Source organism: Larus michahellis, chromosome 7 (assembly GCF_964199755.1).
Source record: "Larus michahellis chromosome 7, bLarMic1.1, whole genome shotgun sequence".
NCBI lineage: Eukaryota > Metazoa > Chordata > Aves > Charadriiformes > Laridae > Larus > Larus michahellis.
In genome coordinates this window covers 18,973,482-18,997,562 of record NC_133902.1, presented here as the reverse complement: position 1 = coordinate 18,997,562, position 24,081 = coordinate 18,973,482, and the positions used below count along the sequence as shown (strand labels likewise).

General features: G+C 43.2%; 1 protein-coding gene across 2 annotated transcripts in view; it reads right to left on the bottom strand.

The window, feature by feature from the left end:
- ABCA12 (ATP binding cassette subfamily A member 12) overlaps positions 1-24,081 on the bottom strand; it is a 100,402-nt gene that overhangs the window by 49,677 nt on the left and 26,644 nt on the right. For both annotated transcript variants that reach the window (XM_074595567.1, XM_074595568.1), the window contains exons 3-12: positions 18,070-18,217; positions 15,459-15,547; positions 13,927-14,036; positions 13,002-13,187; positions 11,532-11,710; positions 8,488-8,600; positions 7,318-7,414; positions 3,036-7,190; positions 2,292-2,407; positions 1,489-1,595 (exon numbers count right to left, since the gene is read on the bottom strand). In XM_074595567.1, coding sequence (XP_074451668.1) covers positions 1,489-1,595; positions 2,292-2,407; positions 3,036-7,190; positions 7,318-7,414; positions 8,488-8,600; positions 11,532-11,710; positions 13,002-13,187; positions 13,927-14,036; positions 15,459-15,547; positions 18,070-18,217 — 5,300 coding nt within the window. The remainder of the gene's footprint in view (positions 1-1,488; positions 1,596-2,291; positions 2,408-3,035; positions 7,191-7,317; positions 7,415-8,487; positions 8,601-11,531; positions 11,711-13,001; positions 13,188-13,926; positions 14,037-15,458; positions 15,548-18,069; positions 18,218-24,081) is intronic.

The following is a 24,081-nucleotide window of genomic DNA, read 5'->3' as shown; positions in this document are numbered from 1 at the left end:
GATAACAGAATTATATAAGGAAGACAAATGCACAAACACAGTTAGATGACAAAATTATAAAAGGCAAGTTTTAAAGAGTCCCCTTCTGTTTTTCTTTAGGATTAAGATTTTAATATATACTTCTACTTCATTCAAAAGATCTCCAATAGAACAGTTCATAACAATCATTCCTACCTGAGTTTGTAGCAGACCTGGCTACACAACATTGCAGAGGATCTAATAAATCTTGCAAGCCTTAACCTATCATTTCCCCTGCCCAACACACATACACAGCGATACTCCACTTGGACTTACCTGTTGACCAATTCATCTTCACAGACACCAAATAAATCTACCTTGTTCAACAGGTTTAGCCTTTCAGACACCACCTGGTCATCTCTACTACAGCATGTGAAATGGAGTTGGCTCGAAACCAGGAGTTGCGCATCTGCCAACCAGTGTAAAATTATAGTCCTGTGCCTGCTCTGCTATTATGGGCTTCCTTCTTGTCTGACATCACTATTTACATTATCAGTCTCTTACGGCAAAAACTGTTTTCTGTTTTGTGCCTACAAGTACACCTGTCACACTAAGGCTCATCATATTATTGTTACAGATAGAGTAAGCAGAAACAGCATTGCATACTGTTACCTTTTTTTAAAAAGACTTTTTAATTCTATTTCTCATACAGAGAAATAGAATAAAGTGCACACATGCTCTTAGTGCAATCAGGTATGCATGGTGTAAGAAGCATTTTATCCAAATGAGGCACCGCCAAATCCAAAGCTGTGGAGGGAAATCCATGACTTAATATTGCTTAGGTCCTTAATCTCAGAAACCATTATGGTGTTGTGAGACACTTAGGGCTAAGGGAGCATGCGGGAACTTGGACTCCAGCCACACTGGTGTTGGTATAGCGCCTTAGGCACAGTGGTAGCTAAGTTAGTTGTTCTTGTAACTGCCAATTGGGTATGCACAATTCCCCTGATTTTCAGCAGGGCACAGGTACCTATCTGCTATTTGTGCCTTCGAAAACTCCCCCCTACAAACTTCTCAAGTGAAGCTGAGGCATCCCAGAACGATCTCAGCTCTGCAAGGTGCTTTGCTAAGTCTCAATGTACTGAACTTTAAAACTACTGGTGCACTGATTTATGAGGAATACGCCGCCACTGCCGACTTATGCATTCCTCATCCTTTTGGGATGGCTGGTGGAAAACACAGGGGATTCTATCCAACAGACTGGGAGGACAGGAACACCTCCGCCTTCTCAGAAAAATGGGTGTACACTGGGTAGAGACTCTTACATGAACAAGTTCCTCAGCTCAGTTTAGTGACAACTTTTAAATGCAGGCAGCAGGCACAGAACAGAGTTTCAGTCCTAGTATTTAATCAGCTGTTCTTTTCAGAACTCTTTTTTTTTCCCCCCATACGCTGTTTTTCAAAACCTCTATTGCACATTCATGTATCACCGCGGGATGTCCTTCAAGTCAGCATTTTAAGCAGACTCACTTTTAGCTTCAGGAGCTCTGGTATGGATGAATGTTTCTCAGAGGTATCATTTTGCATAAAAGGGTTCTTTTTCAGATGAGCTTGCTTCAAAAGCAGCGTGATGTTTTCTGTGCAAGGAAGAAAACAAAAGTTACTCAGGACAAAAACGCCAGACTTGCAGGAAGTTCACAGATGGGAATATCGGCACTTCTGTTCTGAGGCCTCCTGAGCATTACTATTTTCCACCAAATTCACATGGCTCAGGACTTCTGAAATCCCAGACAAAGACCTAGGTTGTAATTTGGATTATAATAGATCCAGTCCAAGTAGGTGCGCTGGTCCTAAAGAAATTCACCCCACTCTGGTAACAGGACTTCTGACAGTGCCCTTCAGAGCACTCACAATATCTCTATACTGTGAACAGATAAACCCCTTGGGTTTTACAGGAGGCTCATACGATGAATGTGAAATACCATGTTAACTCTCCAAAATAACTGCTGTCATCTTACAGGTACACAAAGCTGTGAAGGGAATATAGGTTTCTATTTGTAAGATTTCTTTATCTAAGTGTCAGCAGCCTGTCATCGCATAGCAAAGTGTAGACGTGCATTTTGGATAGAGTTGGATGGAAAACTTATATCCGCAATCTGACATAACTCAAACAAAAAGCACTCTGGCTTCCCAAGGTCTCACAGCTCCAGTTAATTGCCAACGGATGAAAACATGTAGCATCATTCCTTCCCACCATTAGAGAAAACACTTCGAAAAGACAGGCACAACATATTCCAGCTGAGGTCCCACAACATTAACGAAATCATGATTACCTGTCAATTTGCTGTCTTCAACTTCAGTGGCATTTATTAAACACATCAGGTAAGGGTTATAGCTGCTATTCACTGTCACCTGTAGGATGGTGTTTTCAAATTCTAAAAACAGAAATCTGAAAAATAAGATAGGATTTTAAATCAGCTTCTTTTTCAGAGACAAGGTATATTAGCGAGCAACCTGTCAGCTGTGTAGATGCTGTTCCTTGGCAGCATAAATAAGAATTCCAGATGAAGTCATTTGTCTCCCGTGACATCTCCTAAGTGGGTACCCTCCCAATTTTATTTTATCAATTCTTTTTGCTGTTACCTCCCAAAGCTGTCATTCACTCTCAAAACATACGTATAAGAAAACACACTTGAAAGGTTCGCTGTGGATGCAAGATATAGATGGAAAGGCACAACCTAGAGGAGACTGAGAATCAAAAATTAGCAGCATACCACAAAGAAGGGGTTTCTGAAGAGTTTACCACTTGTGGCAAGCCTCCTACAGGATCCTGCTTCCACCGTGAACTGATACACGCCAACACAGAAAATTTTTGAAAGTCTCAATTTTAGCTGTATGTTCAGTTAAAGGAGAAATTTCCTCTTCAAGTTAACCCACATTACACCTAATGTCCTAAATTATGGTGATTTCAGGCTTAAGTTGCTTCACTGGAAGAAAAATACATAATTCTCATGCCAAAATGAGAATGGTGGTCACTACCCATAAATGCAATTACAATACCCCAAAAGCAAACTCACCGCGTGATCAATCTGGTTGGTGACAGAGTTTGGTCACTATGAGTCCAAGGTAGGGTCTTGTTGTACAGAGTTTCTGCCATGACAACAAAGTGATGAGCAACAAGATCAATCACATTGTCAAAACTAGTTTTGTTGGAGAGAAAAGCCAAAATGGAACTTATATTGAATTCATTTATCAGATCAGAGTTCAGCCCCTTGAGAACGTAGCTACTGGCTTCTATGAATTCTAGAGCTGATACATCATTGGCAGAGTTGTTTGCCACCACTTCCAACAACTTTGCAAAGGCAGCCACATCGGTTAGATTCCTTTCGGTGTTTAGCAAACCGTCAACCACATTCCAGACGCTTGAGTAATAACTCCATTTGGTGAGGTTGAAGGGGCCTTGGAGTCTCTGCAGCAGGTCATTCACATGGAGTTCATCCTGTGCCATGTTAAAGAGCACGGACATATTATTCCAGCCTGCTAAACTGTCAGGAAAATTTAGGGAGTTCAGTACTGTTTCATTCAACATGAAAGGAATGAGCATGTCCAAAAGCTGAGACGGGAGCACACCACCCACATCCTGGACTGGGATGGGGCAGGAGGCATTACTCTGCAGCAGTTCCTCCATGAGAGCACTCAGAGCCCTCGCCTTCTCCTGTACCCAAGAGTTTTCCAGCTCGGACGCAAGGTTTAATTTGGAAAGGAAACTCAGAGAAAACTGCAGAGACTGGATGACACACAACAGCTCCTTGGAAAAGCGCTCACTGCTGTTCTCGTAGATGGCAGCAAACTCTGGAGACAGTTTCAGGTTTGTTATGGCAAGCTGGAACATTTTTGTAAAGGTGTCATTGGGCATCGTTCCACTCTCTGTGTCCATGGAATCAAAGAGGGGTTTGCAGGGGCTGGCGGCTAAGGACTCGCTTAGAGTGGTATTTTCAAACAGCATCTCAAGTGTTATGTGGAGCACATCCCGAGCGGAGCAGTTCTGGGATGTCCTATAAACATCGTCGCTGTTCTCAAGGAAAGGACTCAAGACTGAATGTAAGAACTCCCAAATTTTTGCCTCTAGTGAAGTATTGTGCTGTAAGGAAGACTCACTGAACTCCTTCTGGAGCAGCAACTGTGAGAAATTATAGACAATGTCCATTTTTTCTTCAAATGTTTTGTTTGATTTGGTGTCGTGAAGGACTTTCCTTCCTGCTCTCCAAACTTCAATCAGTCTCTGGGTAGAGTTACTATAAAAATCAAATAATAGGTTGACAGTTTCAACCTCACTGATGTTAAAACTTTTCTGCAAACTTTTTAAAATGAAGATACTCCTTTGCATAGCTTGTGAGTATATGGAGATGTTGGTTCCTCTGGAGTCTTCTTCACCATACAGCTCAAATATGGAGGATGCCATGTTTATCAGCTGCTTCAGTTCCTTACTGAAATGAGGGCTGGAGTAATTTTTCATGGCACTGAACTGATTTTGCAGCATGTTCAGAAGTGACTGGGAAGCGAGACTCTCTGTACTATTCCAGTTCATGGACTGGAGTACTTCAGCAATCTGCCAGAAAGCACCGAGTTCATTTCCCTGCCTTCCATGAAGAGAATTCTGGAGTTTCTGCATTAGCTTAGACAAAGAAGAGATCAGCAGATAATGATCACTGGTATTCACCTTTGCCAGGGCAGCAAGGAGCTGCTCAAGGGACAAGAGCTGTTCTGCAAAATTCTCTGAAGTTACAGGGGTCAACAAGAAGTCAGAAAATAATGATGACACTTTTTCATTTGTGCTGAGATAATTTTCAATGTCTTCAAGCGAGATTGCATGAAGTGCAATCATTTTGATAACCTTCCATGCTTTCTCTGTATTAAAGTGAGGCCTGGTTAAAATTATCTGATTCCAAATCACTGCAGCCATAGTTAGAACATCTTGATTTTCTTTTCCGTAGGGATTAGGGTAGAACAAGTCTTCCCTGCCAGCTTCATACAGTGGAAGTATTTCTTGAAACATTCTTCCCAAGTCCAGCGTGCTGTTTGTAGCAGACGTTGAATTGAAGAAGAGTTTTAATGAACTATACAAATCATTCTGATCTGAGAATTTAATTCCTCCACTGGAATTATGAAAGATCTGATACGCTAATGTTTTTCCAGGAGCTACCCCAAAGTCCACAAGAATTAGAGCTTTCTTCATGATTTCCAGGAGTTTCACATATTCGTCCACTTCAGTTAGGTTCCATTTAGTGGTCAACATGCTGCCAGTGGCGTGCCACAGCTGCGAGAAATGTCCCCACTCAGACTGGTTGGAAGCATTTCTGCCCACCTGTAGCAGTTCATATATGCTGCTGTTCCTCGTGGTAACAGTTGGTAACAGATGGGAAAACACAGGCAGCCTATGCCAGTCTGCTGAGCTGTCAGAGAAATTTAGGGAGTTCAGTACTGTTTCATTCAACATGAAAGGAATGAGCATGTCCAAAAGCTGAGATGGGAGCACACCACCCACATCCTGGACTGGGATGGGGCAGGAGGCATTACTCTGCAGCAGTTCCTCCATGAGAGCACTCAGAGCCCTCGCCTTCTCCTGTACCCAAGAGTTTTCCAGCTCGGACGCAAGGTTTAATTTGGAAAGGAAACTCAGAGAAAACTGCAGAGACTGGATGACACACAACAGCTCCTTGGAAAAGCGCTCACTGCTGTTCTCGTAGATGGCAGCAAACTCTGGAGACAGTTTCAGGTTTGTTATGGCAAGCTGGAACATTTTTGTAAAGGTGTCATTGGGCATCGTTCCACTCTCTGTGTCCATGGAATCAAAGAGGGGTTTGCAGGGGCTGGCGGCTAAGGACTCGCTTAGAGTGGTATTTTCAAACAGCATCTCAAGTGTTATGTGGAGCACATCCCGAGCGGAGCAGTTCTGGGATGTCCTATAAACATCGTCGCTGTTCTCAAGGAAAGGACTCAAGACTGAATGTAAGAACTCCCAAATTTTTGCCTCTAGTGAAGTATTGTGCTGTAAGGAAGACTCACTGAACTCCTGCAGTAGATAATGCGTTAAGTTATAGACAGGGTCAATTATTTCTTTACCGGAAGCTTCCCTGGCACTTGTATAACGAAGGATTTTCATTCCTGTCCTCAGAATTTCAGACAAGGTCTCTAAGGTTTTATTGTCAAAATTAAAGAAAAGATCTATAGATTTTAATTTACTGACATTATAATTCATCTGTAAGTCTTTCAAGATGTACAAGGTCTTTTGTATGGCTTGAGTGACTACTGAGATATTGGCTACTTCAGAGTTTTCCCCAAACTCTTTAAACACGGCTGTTATAAATTCTGACAGTTGATCCAACTGTTCACTGAAGACACTATTTGAATTATTATTCAGCTTTTGTATATGGCTGCTTAATACCTCTAAAAACTGCCCATAGGCTATGATGCCTGTGTTATTCCACTTCATCGATCGCAGTTTTTCCCCAAGGCGCCAATAGGCATTCAACTCATCCCACCAGGTTTCCCCCATGGAGCTTTCTACTTCCCGCATCAGTTCAAACACAGGCATGAGCAGGTACTGGTAACCTATGTTTGTGTCTGTCATTATAAAAACCATCTTCTGGAGAGCTAGGAGCTGGTCCAGGATGTTTCTGTAGGACACGGGCTTAAGCAGATAATCGGCAAACAAAGATGGTATTTCTTGCATTCCCTTTAAACGGTCTCTGAAGTCTTCCAGAGATGATGGCATGCTAGTGGAGAGCAACATCTTGAGAGCATCCTTAGTTTGCCCTGTACTAAAATTAGAATTATTTAACAGAACTGGATTCCAAATCATTGTAGCTAATTTTAAAGCACTCTGAATTTCTTTCCACTGGGTCATTATATTGAAAATGGAAGTCCCATTAAAGTCACTCTGTAATTGCAGTGATGTGAAGTTATAGATTTCATCAATTATTTCCTTATTATATGGTTCCTTTAATTTATAATCATGATGTGGATACATTCCCAGTTCAAGAATTGCATACAATTTCTGTAATGTTTCATTCTTCAGATTTCTGAATAGATTCAAGCTTTTTAATTCACTTCTATTCATTTTTTTCTCAAAGCCTTTTAAACGATGTAGAGACTTTTGTATGGCTTCTAAATCATCTGAATTAATGGACCTCTTGGAGTCTTTTCCACCAATCTCTTGTGACTTTATTTTTCTGGAGGGGAAAAAAAAGCATTTTAGTGAATATGAAATCAATGCAAGTGGAAATGTAAAGTGATTTAGAGCAAAGATCATAGATTTGAATTATACTGTTAGTAATATCCCTTTAGCTGGTGTCTTACCTCAGAACTTCTTCCAATTCAGATACTAAACTCCGATTATCTTTCCGGTTAACAATGTGATTACAAATATATCTGGTCAACAAACTTTTTTCTTTATCTACAACAAACATGTAAAGAGTATATTAGTAAAAATCACATTAATTTGGAAACTGAGAAGAGCCGTGTGGCAAATCTGTTAAGGATAACATGCATGGATGAAGTTAGGCTCCTATAAGACACAAGATCCTGTTTAGAAATTTGACTGTTCTTTTGGGGTCTAACCCTTCCTGGCCTTCCAAAGGAAGTCAGGATGCTACCTGTCATCACAGAAATGATTTTTCATCTCAGGAACAGCTCAATGCCCTGTGATCCGGGCACTAACGGAGCTCTTCTCCTGCTTTAGGAGCGCTTTGCCATCAGTGATGCAGCACAAGCTAGTCTCATATTTATTATCATTGCTTTCCATTTGTTTGGGAATGCTTTTTGACTATGCACACGTAGGCTTTGTCTGCAGCATCATTTATGTCTCCTACAGCCATTTACACTCATCTTGATATCCCTGTGTGTCCAGTCCTCTCAGTAGCCACATCTCCATGTTTTCCCTACTTGCACCGCATTAATCTGCTTTCTTCTTATCCACCCCAACATCCACAGCCTCCACCAAAGAAGAAGTAGAGAATGGATGGCATTTACCAATCTGTCCCTTGTAGCATTTAGATGCTGTAGCTTTCCCTCGCCCATTCACATAATCTCCTTTAAGAGGTGGACGTCGAGGACCCTGCCTCTGCTGCAAGCCGATGGGGATTTAAAGGAATGGCTAATTTTACCGTACACGGCTTGTTGTGAAGCCCAGCCCCTACCCTGATACACTGAGGTGAGTTTAACAGAACCCAAAACTAGAGGCAGATTTTGACCCCCCCAAAAAAAAATCAAGGTAAAATATTACCACTCCCCATTTGCGCTGAGACTGCAAACTCATGTTAATTCATTGTCTACTGACAAAACCCAGCTTTTTACTTTTCAATTTGAAATGAGGTATTTTATGCACATTTGTAAAAAGTTGAAAGAAGAATTCATTATGCTGAGCCCTGAACAGCATGCAATCTGGCTGGTTACTTATTAGCCTGCAGTTTGCTTCTCTTCAGCACCGCAGGTTTTCAGCAGAGATATGACTACATGGAGGAGTCTTACCTTGCTCCAAGCAGTTCAGGGAATATGGAGGATCTGTAACCCCCTTCTGAACAGTTTCGAATCCATCATCAGTCACAAGCGATGCAGAGACATTCTGAGCTGCCAGCACAACACTAAAGGAGGGAAAAAAAAAAAAAAACAACAAGGAAAATAAATTGTGGTTACAGGTTTATGAGAAGAAATAAAACAAGCATTCAAATAGGAAACAGCTGGAGCACAGCCTATCATTCTTAGAATGCCTGACAGACAAGACATTGCCCTTACTTTTAATTATCTGTTTGATCATGCACAAAATACAAATACAAAGGGCTTTGATGGGAAACCTGTGGCCGTATATTAGCACAAACATATGTGTAGCACTCATTAGATGTACTTATTCAAAGGGTTATGCAAAATCTATAGACCACTTAAATCCTCACATTAGGGCTTAGAAAACACTCAGGTGATATGCCAGCCCAGGGCTTTGCTGCTACGGGTGAGTCTCCTCCTAAAAGAAACCAAGAAGCGAGCAGACAAGGCTCCAGGGAGAGCAGGGATCCCTGGGGGACAACATCTGTGGCTGGAAAATGCAATCGCAACTAACAGTTGCCATTTTCAATTCTCCTTCTTTCCCCTTTTATACAGTAATAACCAGGCTGACGGGGAAGCAAGGAATGTTTTTCAGTCTTCGGAAAGAACAGGCTGATAATCAGGCATATTGTATCACAGAGGAAGTAATTTAAAAGACGCTCTGTTCAATGTGTGCAGGTTACTGAAAACTTCACGGTGATTATTAGTCCCTTTCGCGTCTCCCGTATAAAGAGTAGCTCTTCACTGTAGGCACAGGGTCACCGTGAAATGCACAATCTCTGCCTGCCTGAAGTTCTGCAGGTGATACACAAAGAACCTAGCTGAGCTGATTTCAGTGGCATGAATAAATACATACTGATTTGTGGGAACAGACTGCTAGTGAGAAGAGAGCACCAGGGATCTCTCTTCTCATTTAACATAATGTCTCCATGCAGGTTTCGTGGCCTTGGTGCTCACCATTTCCATTCTGCAGAGGTGCTTGTTAGCAAGAGTCTTAAAGGGGGAAGAAGCTGCAGTTATGTGACGTATTTAGTTGAGCAATGGCAGAGCGAAGGAGGAGGGAGACATAGGCTTGCTGAAAGTGGATTCATATCATACAGATCAGAAGGTAGCAATTGTGAAAACAAGTGGTGGTGGTGCCATTTTATTTCAGTCTTGGAGGGCTTTTGCAGGCATTGGCTTTCGAGAAGAAGTTCAGCTTATGTGCTTATCTCAAAAACTATCTCAAAGCAACAACAGGAGCATTTGTGAATTCAGTCTGTAAATCAGGTTTGCGTGGGTAATAAAATTTATTCCCAAACTTTCTCTAGAATTCATGACTTTGAAGTTTACTGTTTCACAGTGGTGGCGTTTATCACGTGGTTAATACAGATGCCACAATGAGCTCTTTTCTTCTGTATCTTCATATTTATACTACAAAAAAATTCCCAGTACAGCATTTCTTTAGGAGGTCAGTACTGCCTGGGTAAGAGACATGGCCAGGCTAGCTAAGATGTGCTTTTGTAAGCATCATTAAAAATACTATTTGTACAATCTCTTTGCAGTAACTCTTTACTCATGCACTTAGACTGCCAGATGCTAGGCATAAAAGCATCGCATGGTTCTGGTGATGAAATTCTCTATGCCACTTTGTTGTGCCCCTGATAACTTTGCCCAGCTCCACAGCTGTAGAGCAGAGCAGCGCAGAAAATATTAATTCTTCCTGGGCACTCAAACAGTGCTGGTTCCCAGGCTTGATTCTGCAAGCCAGTAAATGCGAACAAGCGCAATAATCCTGTGACTGAAACAGCAGCATGGACAAAACACCTCTGAATAAAATTAAAATTCTTGCCACGCTGCTACTGACTCCTTTAAGGATAAGGACATTATGACTTACAAATAGTTGTCACAATGCAGTATGGCAAATTACCCAGATATTAAATGTACAGGTCTTTAAGTGCCTTGGCAACATGCCAGCCATGAAAAGTGAGTCCCTCTAAGCCTGGGTGCAATCAAAGTGGCAAAGTTTCTACAGCCCCGTTTGGCATCTTTATCCAACTGCTCATGTATCCAAGAAAATAAAAAAGTCTGAAGACACTCAGTTGCTTGCTGTCCTCCATGTGCCGCAACAAGTGGACTATCCAGAATAATTTATAGCAGTGTCAGTCACATATCCAGTAGATGATCTAGAACAGAGTCCCTTAATCTCTTGAGTAACTCAAGTCTTCTAGAGATCAGTGAGAGTTTAGCCCAACTATGGACCAGAAAAGGGATTTCAAGGCTAAGCCCATTTCAGAAGAGTTTTTATTGTCCTAGCTGCATACAGCATCAAATATTTCATGCAGTTAAGCCATCTCTGTTTTTCATATAACCGTTGAGCAAGAACATAACTGTTACTTTCTTCTTAAAGTCACACATACTCAAAGCCCCATATGCTAAGAACCAGGCTCCCTCTCTCCTCTGCTTTCTTGGGGCCATTCTTGAAAGATTAAATAGCAGTCAATGAGGTAAACAATTTTAAAAAAAAAAACAAACGAATTTATGGCTCCTCTACAAATGCTTGAGGTGTTCCAAAGCAACTTGAATTTGGCTCTATGCTTTTCTGTAAAGAAGCAGCTAGCTGCTGTCTTTGACAGAACAACTATCCATCCAGGAGAGCTTATCTTCAACCAAGGGCAGTGGCTGTTACTTGCCACCATTTCTATCTGCATGTGGAATTGACGGTGCTGGAAGAAAGTGCCGGAAGCAGGCTGGAAGAAAACTAAGAGTTCACATCAAGCTCCCATTTAAAAACTGATACAAGAGTCATTGAAAATCAAAACATTGCTCACTGGCCATAGAGACCTTTACAGACGCATCAATACGGAGCCAGATCATTCCCCAAATAAATCATACTCTTAAGCCTAACGCCCTTCCTTCAAGATGAGAGATGACAGAGTTCAATACGCAAACCCACCAACTTTCAGTGCCTCTCCTGGCACTTTCAGTATTTTTACCTGCTTGGATTCTGAAGGAAATCAATTATATCTTGCAGTTCCATGCTGCCCTGAAACACATCTGGGGCCAGCAAAAGGAGATGCCACAGGGAGGTGTCGTTCTGCACTTGGGAGACGAGCATTAGAAACGAGACCATTTCATTGACGAATGCTACCTGGTACTGTGGGTTGTGTTGCACCTTAACAAATAACAAAGCAAGAAATTATTTAAAAACAAGAACCCTTGTTGCCAGTGGGTCTTTTTATGTTTTTCAGCTTGCACTGCACTTGTACACAAGTCTACAAACAATACGTTCAAAGGACTCTAGCGACAGGCAATAACTGAGAGAGTGAGATGTGCTTTAACTTCACATCGCACATTGTACAATAAATTCTCTGTTTAGACAAGCCCTACGATTCACAATGTCCCAAACAGTCCAAAGACTAGGAATACAAGAAAAATTAATATCAATCCTCACCCTGGCAAAAAAGAAGGCATTACCTTTAAAGGATTCATTTGGTTAAATTATATAGCTTTCCCAAAGACGAGTACTGCGTCAATCATAAATAGTTGGGTCAGATGCAGAAGTTATTGGATGAAGTTATATGGCTGAGGTAATACAGGATTAAATTTATTGCCTCCCCTAGCTTTAAATATTCTTATTTACACCATATTCTCACACTGTTCTATCTACCTGTCACTGCAGCAGGGCAAATATGGAGAAGAAACAAGACCTAGCCATGGTGAAAACCCTTCGCATGGTGAAAATCCAGCTGACAGCTATATGTCCTTGCCTTTCCAAGCTGTGAACTCAACTCTAAGGTCTTTGGGCTAATCCTGTTGTCCTGGTTTCAGCTGGCAAAGAGTTAATTTTTCTTTCTAGTGACTGCTGTGAAAGGAATGTCAATAATACCTATTGGTTTTAGTTGTTGCTCAGTGATGTTTACACTATTCAAGGACTTTTTTTCAGCTTCCCATACAAGCATAGACAGAACGATGGAACGGCCAATGAAATATTCCATACCATACCAGACATCACAGTCAGCATAAATGGGGGGTTAGCCAGGGGGGGACAGGAATCCGCAATCACTGCTCAAGATTGTACCAATTCACTGGGCAGTGAGAGGGACCCATGCTATTATTATTATTGTTATTTTTCCTTTGCTGTTATTGTTTCTATTAAACTGTCTCTATTCTCAACCCATGAGGTTTTTTCCTCCCTTCCCTCCCCCTTTTTTTTCCCCCCTCTTCCCACCACCCTTCTGGAGGTGGGGGAAGGGGCGGGAGTGAGCGAGTGGCTGCATAGTTCTAGCTGCTGTTTGGGGTTAAAAAATTAGCTCAGCCTTGTCTTGCGCTGTATGCACTTTGGTATAGAGAAGAGCAACTCCCAGCCAGGGGGGGTCACATTCTTTCTCCAAAACACCGCAATAATGTGTGTGAACTAACACAGCTACTAGCTGCAGATATTAGGAAAAGTCCTGGGCACTCACCTGAGAGAGCTGACTTCTGAACTCTTGGGTAAATGACTCTAAAAGCGATGAGTCGGTAAAGCAGAACGTCCGGTGGATATTGGCTGCCATCTTCTCTTCAGTGAGCCCGGGATGTGCCGTGTATCGCGACAAGACCTCACACAGAATGACTTTGAGATTGCCTGCAGTTGAATATTGGGTCTGGCTCTAAAAGCAAGGTGTTAAAGTTAGCTTTAAAGCAGTACTTCGTTTGCAATGGGGTTTTAAACATAGCAATGAGACTTTTTTTAAGGGGTGGTAGTGACATCTGAAAAGGATTGTCATTAAAAGCACTTAGACACATACAGAATGCTACCAGGTGAACAGTGTCACTGAAATCCCTCAAACTCCTCAGATAGATAAAGAGAAATGTGTGTGTAAGTGTTTGTAGGCCTTTATACAAAACCATAAGCATACTGGTGTCCATCACATGGTACCATGTTTCTGTTACAAAGGAGTCGTTCCTATACATAGTCAATACCTATATAATAAACACACAGCACCTCTGATGCAGGATTATAGTGGGCAAATAATGAATTCAACAGCAAAGCCTGTAACATCGTATCTTTAATTTAATGTGAAAGAAAACACACTCTAAACCCCTTAACTCACACAAGTTTTGAGCAAAATATCTCAGCAATGTGTGTGGCCGTATGTGGTAATTCATGGTATTAGATCCCAAGGTGTCTGGTTTATCTGGTTTCCGCTTAGAAGATAATAAATTTACCACAGAGCTTAAAAATCCACCCACAATAATTGTCTTCCTCTTCCCAAAATAAAGCACATTCACATAATAGGGGACATCCAAAAAGCAACAAAAACTGTATGTTGGTACTTTGAGCTTCTAACTCTTTAAATGACTATACATAAATGCTGCCACTCAGCTATTATGCCAATGCAAACTTACCTTCCCAAAACTGAGGATTTTGTTGAACATGTTGATGCTGGAAGTCAAGTCGGATGGTGATGAAATATTCCGAAGGGTTTTTTCTCCATGAGATACCAAATCCCCAAATGCTGCAATAACAGTTTGAAACACTGTATTTTACTTAATGTCTTTTAACCTCTTTGCTACATCAAACCGTGACACAGGATAGCTGACTACAGCTTTGGGCATGCCATCATTATTAATTGCTTTCCAAAGGTACAGCCAATGGCATCCTGTGATTACTTACTTTTTTTTTCTGTTGTAATTAAATCCTAGATTACATTATTTCCTTCTGTAACTTCATTTAAATTAAAAGCCTTTAACTATCTGTTTGCAGGTAAACTTTAATTTCCACCTCCTTTCTCCAGTCCTGCAGCTCCCCCATGCAGGAAGAGGGATGGGTGCCCTTACAAGGAAGCCCACATCAGCTCAAGCCAACAGCCCAGTAAGAAAGAACTCTCCAGGTGTCTTTGGCACCAGTGGGTGGTACTCGTTATGCAGAAGCGGCTCCAACACAGCTTCGGAGCACTGCTGCCCACAATACACAGTGGCCCACAGCCAGGTACCCGGCTGACGTACACCAAAGCCAACGTTTGCACTGAGCTACACTCTCCAACAACGCAGCCCACTGGAACCAAAGGAGCTACGCCAGTTTACACCGGCAGAAGCTACGACCTATGATTTTTCTTTTATTTTTTTAAATAAGATGTAGAACTGAGTTCTTACCTGACCATCCGTGGCCATCAACATGAGCTGATAGTTCCCATAACTGTTCACTGATTATTTTTTTTTTTTCCCCCACGCCTCTGCATTCAGTCCCTTTTGCATTCTGCCTTTTTCTGCCCGCACACCAAAGAGTGAGTGCATTGGCAGGAATGCTAATTGGAACAGTGAATGGCTGGAGCAGAACAGTCACAGAATGCAAATCTGTAATCATTCATTTGATTGTGAGCTCCCCGGAGAAAGGACTGTCCATCATGACAGCTTGTGGATAGTACTGGCCATCAATAAATAATAATTGTAATGATTTTATGGAAAATTTAAGCCTGCAAGTTCCTTCAGGAAAGAGAATCACATCAGAGGAGAACATCACCAACAATAAATATCCACTGTGGCACAGAAGAAGACTTATTTGCTGGATAACTCTGAGTAAGAAATACATTTAAAAAAATAATAAGCTGTTTATGGACAATTTGTGGGCAGTAAAAGGGCAATATTCCATAAAAGGCCAGGTCTTTAATTAATGTCCAAACAGTCTGTGATCTCCCATTGCTCCTGTGAAGCGCAACAGTTTAATCCTGGTTTCTTGGCCAAATTCCAAAAGCATTTTCTACAGACAGTTACTTGTAATTATTCCCAAGAATTTACATTAATGTCACAGCCATAATCACGTGCCTGTATAGAACATATAAATCATTTTAGCAGTGCTCTACGAATTGCACCTCTGTCCAGAGAGCTTCAAAAGATCAGCCTTTAAAGACCAGAACTTTGCACAGCAGTGAATAACCTACCCAGTGAAGCGTTCCTGGTTTTAGGAACCTCTGCGCTCCATGGTGATGGATGGTTGGCCTTGGCCACAGTGGATGAGCTCCTCCGCTTACTAGGGGAAGGAAGGAAAAAAAAAAAGAAAGAAGATGTCACCTGTAACAACTCACAGAGTTTCTTACGATTAAGGGTACACTTAACTACTGTGTGACTCAGAATGGGTCTATGGCTGGATTTCATGGCAGATGTGTTGAAATCTGGGTTGTGCAAAAGCCTGGTTCTTTCTAGAGGCCTGGCATATCTTTAGGGGAAGCACACTGCAGCACACTCAGGCACGAAACAGACGGAGGGGACTGCACTCGTGCCTGCTCTGCAGGAACACCATGGACAGGCAAGGCTTGACATATGTATTGGGTCTAATCTTAAACAAATTCCCACTTCTGGAAAGAAGGTCTCATTGTATCAAGTCCTCCACCAACATATGCTCAGCAGAATAAACAGTGCAGAATGTCATGGCACTGTTAATGACACTCCGACTGAGCAGAGAGGCCTTAATGTAAGCTGGAGCAGCTCTAAACTGTAACAGCAGGTTGCATGCCCCTACCAAGAAATCCCTGAAGACATCAGCTCCTTATTTCATCCTTCCCAAACACTTCACTACAGGGGAAAAGAAAGGGTGGATGACGTTGTACTTAGTTCCCTTTTATTAAGGGAATCAAAGATGAGAACCTTGCCCATTTTCTCTGCTGGCCACTGGTATGACAGAGTTTTAGGGCAAGTTTAATAAGAGCTTCAGTGAGTTGCACAATGGGAGGGGAAAAAACCAGCCTGGATATTACAAGCTTTAGAATATTACACAACAATATACCCAGACAGTGAAGGGTTGCAGTTCAAATGCTGTGCCTCTGTGACAAACTCACGCATGGTGATTCTGCTCCTGAGGCAGAGCTGTATCTCTTCACGTTGGCTTCTGGAGCTTTCCCCTACCCCGGCAACCTTCTGCTGAGGCTTTACACTCTGCCGTATCCTGCTAGTTTTGCCGTGGCTACTTAATCGTTGGTGTTTTTTCTTGTAGAATACGGTACATTTCTAAGGCTGACATTGACCACACAAGGGTAGGTATGCCCACATAGCTGTATGATACTTCACACAGCCAACTTCTAGCATCAATAGTGGTCAAGATGCTTATTAATGACTCATGTGACTTGAGCTATAGTTTGGCCAAATCCTTTGATTTTCAGTTGGCAGGAAAAAACAGTTATTTCCTCAACAGCTGTACAGAAATCGAAAACAGAAAGCAAGGAGGATTTGTAGCTGCTGAAACCCATGGAAGACCTCCAGCTTTGGCGCCAGAAGTTCCCATTTCTTCATTTCAATGCCCCAAATTAATCATTGTTTGACGTGCCCAGGGAAAAACAATGACACTGAGGAAACAAGTGAAGAGCTGCAAATCCAGGCATCCAGTCCCTGTGTGGCTCTGCCCTCTTCTGCTGTGTGACCTTGAATTTGATTAGGATTCACCTTGTGTAACTTCAGTCATCCACATATTTAGTCAGTCAAACCCCTTCTAACCAGTGGAGAGATCCTGACCACTGACTTGGCCCAGGAAATCCCAGTCCCTCTGCTTTGACTAAGGAGGACCCTTAAGGAGTCACCAACCCTCAGGATCCCCCATCCTGACTGATGGGCTCTCTGGTGGAAGGCATGGGGCCCACCGTAACTCTTTAGAATCTCAGGGTCTGGCCAAAGGGGACTTTGAGGGTCTGACATAGCCACTTTGGAGCAGCCTCTCACCTGAAAGTAAAGATGGGCAACCAGGGACCTTGTATGCGAGATGCCCAGGTTTTTAGCTCTTGATCAAGAGCAGCATGTTCCCCAGGGGTGTGCCAGAACCAGGCAGCCAAGATGTAGAAACAACCCTGGCTGGCATGTCTCAAAGCAAATGCTACTTGGCTTCAACTGTAACATCAATGAAATTGAAATGTCTCCACTGAACATTTCAATTTCAACAAACCGCCATTCCAACAAAACATGCCCGGCCAGCTCCACGCTGCAAACCTACATGCTTTTGTGGGCAAAAACTGTTTCTTCATTTTCATTTGTTTCCCAATATATTTGATGCAGAGAGAACACCCATTCTGGTTGGCACACGGAGGATGTGCTGAAAGGGCAGTCACTCCAGACCAAGCGTACCTCAAACTAGAGCTGTTGGGGAACATTTGCCACTTCCACCCAAAGTGTCCTGAACCAATCACCGCAGTGGCAGATCACCATGCTGGGCTGCTCTTGGTACAAGTCTTATATGCTGACACCCTGTAGGACCTGACCAACAGTCATGCAAAAGAAGTTTCTTTGCTCTGATCTGGGTAAGCAGAAGCATTTTTCTCAGGGAGCAACATTCTCTTCTACTATCAAGCCTGGATCAACTGACACACTACCGATAGCTGTCCCTAACATGGATATTTTTAAGGTGTCCCGTGTTGCAGCCCATATTCTCATTTCTAAGTGTTCAGATATCTGAGATTTATCTGTTGTGGACATACTTGCACATACATGCATGCGTGGCTGCTCCCTCCACCTCAAAGCAAGTTTTGCTTTACAGCTTGTAACACCCAGATAATATTTAGACTCCCTTACAGTCTGAGAGATGAGATATCATTAAGTCTTGGCAGCAGATCCTCTGGTGTGTACGGTGTGCCTTTACATCTGGCATCTGAATCACACAGCACGGTTTGCAGGAACGGGAAGAAGCCAGCACTAGGAAGGTTTCGGGGTGCAAGATAACCTGGAAGAAGGAAGAGAGAGAAAATACCACTATTATGATGCAGTCATGCCATGTGTTTCTATCAGTATGTGCTACTTTCTCTTCCGAAACCATGGGCTTGATTCTCAGTTTCACTGAGGCTCTTTTACCGCACCCTGGCAGCACTATCTGACAAATCCCACGAGAAGTCACCCCTCAACACCGACAGAGCCACGAAAGGCTATTTAATAGGAAAAGGAGTCAAGCTATTTGTCGGTAACTGCAACTGCAGATTTTTTCCCTCTGCTCCGAAATGCAAGAAACAGGCAAGAAATTACAAAAGCACCCTAGGTTTATGATATTCGAATTCCGCCTTTAAAAAATAAAATAAAATAAAAGCAGGTGCATGGCCAAGGTAACCTGAAGCACCCATAAGAGCACGTTCTCCAAGACTTGGTTGGATCAGTTTCTATGCAACACCACAAGCTTCAGTTTCAAGTCAGATTGTTAAAACAGGGCTCTGTCTCAGCTTTTACCACAGGAAGGGGCAACAGTCCCAGGACCAGCAGCCTCCTTTGCTTTTTTGTGCAGACCTGCCCAGGGAAGAGAGAGGAGCAATCTATCACCACCACCCCCTCCGGGTCTCCTGCCATCTCAGAGCATCTCTTGTACCATCTGCTTGGTGACCGGTGACGCTGGCAGCCACCACTGCGGGGTGAGATGTATGTCCCTGTCTTCCATTTCTGCAAGCACAGAGTGGACCTGGGCAATTAGAGACTTCAGTATTTTATGTGCCACTTGCCCCATGCTGCTTACTGCCAGCCCGCAGAGTTCACCGGCTGCTTTTCCTCTCAGTGACAAATGCTCTAATAAATCTCAAAACTCTTTTGCTGGATCACAGCAACATATTATTTAAAATAATAATTTGGAAAATTACCTGGCAAAGGACATTGCTATTATTTCTACTAGGGAAAGGAGCCAGATTTACAAAAGGCCCGCAGGCAGGCTTGTGGTAATTGATTACCTTGCTCTTTAGTCTCCAAAGACAACCTGTGACTCTCGCCCAGACACAGCTTTATCTCTAACCCCTCCAACAAGGACACCGTACTACATTTGTACTACATTTATTAATTATAGCAGTGGTCAAAACCCAGATGTTCCCCAAGGGGATGGCAGTGATAGGTGGAGTACATGGCTGTCTGTCTCCTTCAAGGAGACTTGACTTTCCTGAGCACAATTGGTCACAGCCCATGAGTGTGCACTGCATTTTGGGGTCAAAATGCAAAAAGCTCATTGTTTAGCGCGGGAGTTCCCACTGCTTCGGGCCAGATACCAACTGGCACAGAGGCTGCTGAGACCTGCACAGTCAAAGGCACCCATTTTGAGTGGTGGTGTGATTCTCTTGTATACCTCAGCAGAGAACTGCCCTAGAAAATGAAAGGAGATACCCCGCCAGAGGAGAAGGCTACCTGCTGTGGGAAGCTCCCCCAAGACTCCCTGCAGCCCCCGGGCAGTTACACAGCAGGCTGAGCCAGCTCCCGGTAATCACAGAGCACCAAGGAGAGTAAAAGATTTCTCTTATCCCTACAGGCAGCCCTTCTGGTGTTGGGGCCAAAGGACCAAACACATGCCACTCTAAAGGTTTTGAAGTGTAATTAAGTCTGCTGCCCATGAGGGAAACTTTAGAGTAGGGCACTTTAATCTGGAAGCATCCTTGTGTGAATATCCCTGCCGTGTCTGGGACGTTTGCCCTTTGAGATCACCAATTATAGCCCTGCAAAATAGCATTTTGCACACACTGGCATTTTTCTCTCATCTTCCTTCTGATCTCCCGCACCCTCATTCCCATGCGGGAAATTGACTCACACCCCAATCCAAAAATGCACACCACAGACCTCACTTTATCAGTGTCTCTACCAAAATGCAGCTTCAAAGACCTGGGAAGCCATGAAGTTCAGGATGGAGAGCATAACCACAATGAAGTGAGACAGGTAGGAGCCAGGAGGGAAACGGCTACAGTTTCCAGTGCCATCCACATCTACCAATGACAAGCAGGGCCAGGAACTAAGCTCACGTCTCTTGGGCAACCTGGAACAGCTAAAGCTGTGTTAACTCCTAGCTGGACAGCAAAGTGGGGAACACAAGGATGTGGCTGGGAGCTTGAGGAGCACTGGTCTTCTCTGGAGAAACACGAGATGTTTACAGAGTCAAGTATGCAAGAGATCCTGCTGAATCCTGAGCAGCGAAAGACACTTCCTTGAGATATAAGTAGCAATAACAACTTCTAAAATTAGACTCAAAGGTGGTACACTTTGAACTAAGTGGACAATTAAACGATCAGTTGCTGTATCACAAATGAGGCGTACAGCATCAGAACCTGGTGATGATGCTGTACGCCTCTTTCTTTTCTTTTCTTTTAAAAGAGCAGTCTGAAAAATGAAGAGACAGGAATTCATGACCTGAAGTCTGGAAGTGCTGCTACTCATGGTGGTGGCACAATGCCTGTGAAGACATCGCTGGCCCAATACAATTGATGTATTCAGTGAGGCTCTACCAACTTGCATCAGATGTTGAGCATTTTTCTGGTACCTGGTTACCACGATCCATCACTGAGTCACTGCAGATGTGAACTGGTGCAACCCCATGTTCTTGGCCCAAAAGCAGTGGCAATGCCAAAGAGGACTTTTCTGGAAGATGCCTGGACTCTGACAGCAGTTAGAAAATTAGAGAAGTTTTTCAAGAAAGACCATGACACAGAGAAAAATCTGAAATGTCTGGGCCAAATTCTCAAGTGGTGTAATTTAGACCTATGCTGGTTCTTAACCCTGATTATCCAGCACAACCACGCCCTGTGCCAAGCACACAAATATAACATATTCCATCTGTCAGGATAAACTGAATTGTTATGTTGGCTCTGCTGCCTGCATTGGTGAGATCTCCATCTACTCCAAAGGAAGTTTAAAGACCTGGTTCGGATGCAGGCACCCTTTCCGCAGACACCTACTGCTGGGAGATGAATCCCATCCTTGCTTTCTCGTGTGCCAAGCTGATGGTGCTGAAGGAGCCACACTGGTGCACACTGCCTTCTTTATGCACCGGCCCCACCAAGGCAAAAACAGTGGCCAGGCTGGTGTGACAGGTCTGTCACTCCCAGATAACAAGCAGTCAACCTCATCACCCTCGGAACCACCAAGCACTTGTCCCCCTGTTCATACTGCCTTGAAAATCATGTCCTTCAGGGGCCGCAGAGGCCAACAACTTAATTTAATAGAAGCTGAGCAGCGCAGTCACAGGAAGCTCAGCTTCTGAGGGTGCTGTCTCCTTGGCCGGTGTGTCTGAGATAAGAGCAGAGGCACGGCATAAGGCACTGTGCAGGAAGCATGGCTGATTTGGGTGTCCAAGCCCCAGGCAAACAGTGTGGCCTCAGAGCCCTTTCCTGTAACTTCCCCTCACCCTGCAAAGGAAGGAATTTACTGATGAGGAGGTGAGTCAAGAGATGAGTGCGCGCCCTGCTCCATCCTCCTGCCCTCCCATCCCCTTGCTGGTGGTAAGGAGACGTGACTCCACGGAGCCACACGGGCTGCTCTGCCCACACATACAAATTCATCACGTGTCTCGGCCCCGTACACCACTGCGAGGAGGGCCAGAGAGGAGGCTGGCTCCTGACGCCCTTCAGCGCTTCAGGAGACGTTCGTAACTGCCTGTCCCTCCCTCGGCTGAGATTTATCCAGCACGTCAACTCAACGTAAGCACTACCTGTAAAACATTATTGACGGAAAATCATAAACGCTCTACAAATTTTAAAGGACAGTGTTTCGATGGGGATAGTTTCGCAATCTGAAACATCATGCTTATCACCATTAGTGGCTTTTACAGTATTTCTACTGTTGGGAATCCCTTCAGTCTTCCACACACTGCACAAGGCAGCTCCTTCTTCCACCTAAGTCTATGGCCATGCCATATCCAAGGGGTGTGGATTTCCCTAGCTCTGTATTCCCCAACTTTATGATGCCATGTCCCACAATACAGCAGAAACACAACACATGACATCATTTTTCATTCTCCTTGCTGCCTTTAGCTTTAAATCTCTTCATTTTCTAAAATGACAATTACCTTTGGAGGGTCTCACCACGCTGCCTACGAGCCAAGCGGGAGAGATCCCTGCACCCTCTGCTGCCCCACGTCTGAGCTGGGAGGTCACTAGCACATTTCTTGTCAAATCGACTTGTCTGCAACCAAAATCTGAGCCCAGATCTGTACCGTGTGAGTAAAGATGGACTTCTGGGCTTGCCAGCAACAGAATCCCCTCTCACTGAGAGCTTTGATTTTCTGTCACCATTGAAAGAAGGGCGCTGAATCTAAGGAAAGTAAGACGCATCCCAAAGGGCAGAAGAGGCCAAGGGCTCAGCGCTGCATGGGCTGGCTGGTTCTCCCTGCTCAGCGGGCCAGCCACATCTCCCAGAGCTGAAAAGAAGGCATGAACAGCAGTAATAATAAACACAAGATGCATATAATTAATACACGCATGCCACTGGCAATTCTGGCATTTCCACATTTGCTTTCATTCAGAATAAAATTAAGAAAATTAATATCTCTTGCTTTCCTGAATGTTTTAAATTCCAACTTACTTCCCTTCAACACAAGCAAGACATTTTGTTTTCTTCAGGTAAAGGTGCTTGGTATAATGATGATGAAAAATGTCAGAGCAATAATAAATGTCACACAAGAAAGATGAAAATTACTATTTCACTACAATCTACAAGATTAATTGAAATTGACCGAAACGTTTAAATCTAAATGGACCATGTTTTACGTTGCCACATTGATTTTGCTTCTTTCATTGCACTGGGGTTTCAGGCATTGGCGTTAGCCGAGTCCAAGCATTCATTTCAAGAAAGCGGGCATTTCGGTGGACTGCAGGCGCTGTGGTGTAAACTAGCACCAGTTCACTCATTGCGCTGCTAAATACCTCCCTTTCCCTCATTGTCCCAGTCTCAGCTCTGCTAGTCCGAGAGACGCTAACTATACCGCAGCCCCATCATTTGAACATGCAAAACCCCCTTAAATCTAATGGAGCTGCACGGACCGTGTCTTTTGCTTTCAAAATATCGCCCATGCATCCCTTCTCCCTTTTCCGCCCATGCTGTGTGTCTGCTTTCAGGGCTTCCTACCGTGCTCTGCCATCCATCCTGCAAAAACAGACAAAAATCTATATTCCATTTTATTCCTATTAAAGATGCAGGATTTCCATTATGAGCGGCGGCTACTTAAATACATTTAGGTACATTAACTGTATTTTCTTACTCCTTTACCATTAATTTAAAAAGGCACACTGAATTCTTCTGTTTTCTATCCACCCATAGTTTAGTGTCGTGTCACTAACCCTCCCTGGGCATGAAAAATTCTCTTGGCTTCAGTTTTCACACTCCAATAATGCATATACCTTATCCATTTAGTCCTTCCGTCTTCCTTCCATAGTTCATAAAAAATCCATACAAATCTTAACTCCCCCACTGGTGAATTAGAGGCATTAATGAGCAAACGACTTCATTAGGAAGTATTGTGTTTAATTGGAAATGCATTCAATCACTGCTAAATCATACAAAGAGACTTAATAACTGGGGCTCTTCAGCAAAGAAAAAGATGGCCAGAAAGTGGTTTGATAGAGTAATAAATAAGATCACGATCAGTGATGAAATGGGTGAGTAAATGATCATTCCTCGCAACACAGGGACAAAGAAACACAACGAGATCATGAGGCAGCAGCCAAAAGGGACAGAAAGTACCTTTTTTTAGCAAATACTAAAATGTTGTGGAAGTCACTGCCACAGGGTGGTGTATGCTGAAAAGCAGGCATTCATTTAAAAACAAATTAGACAAATTCACAAAAATAGATTTGTCAGCGG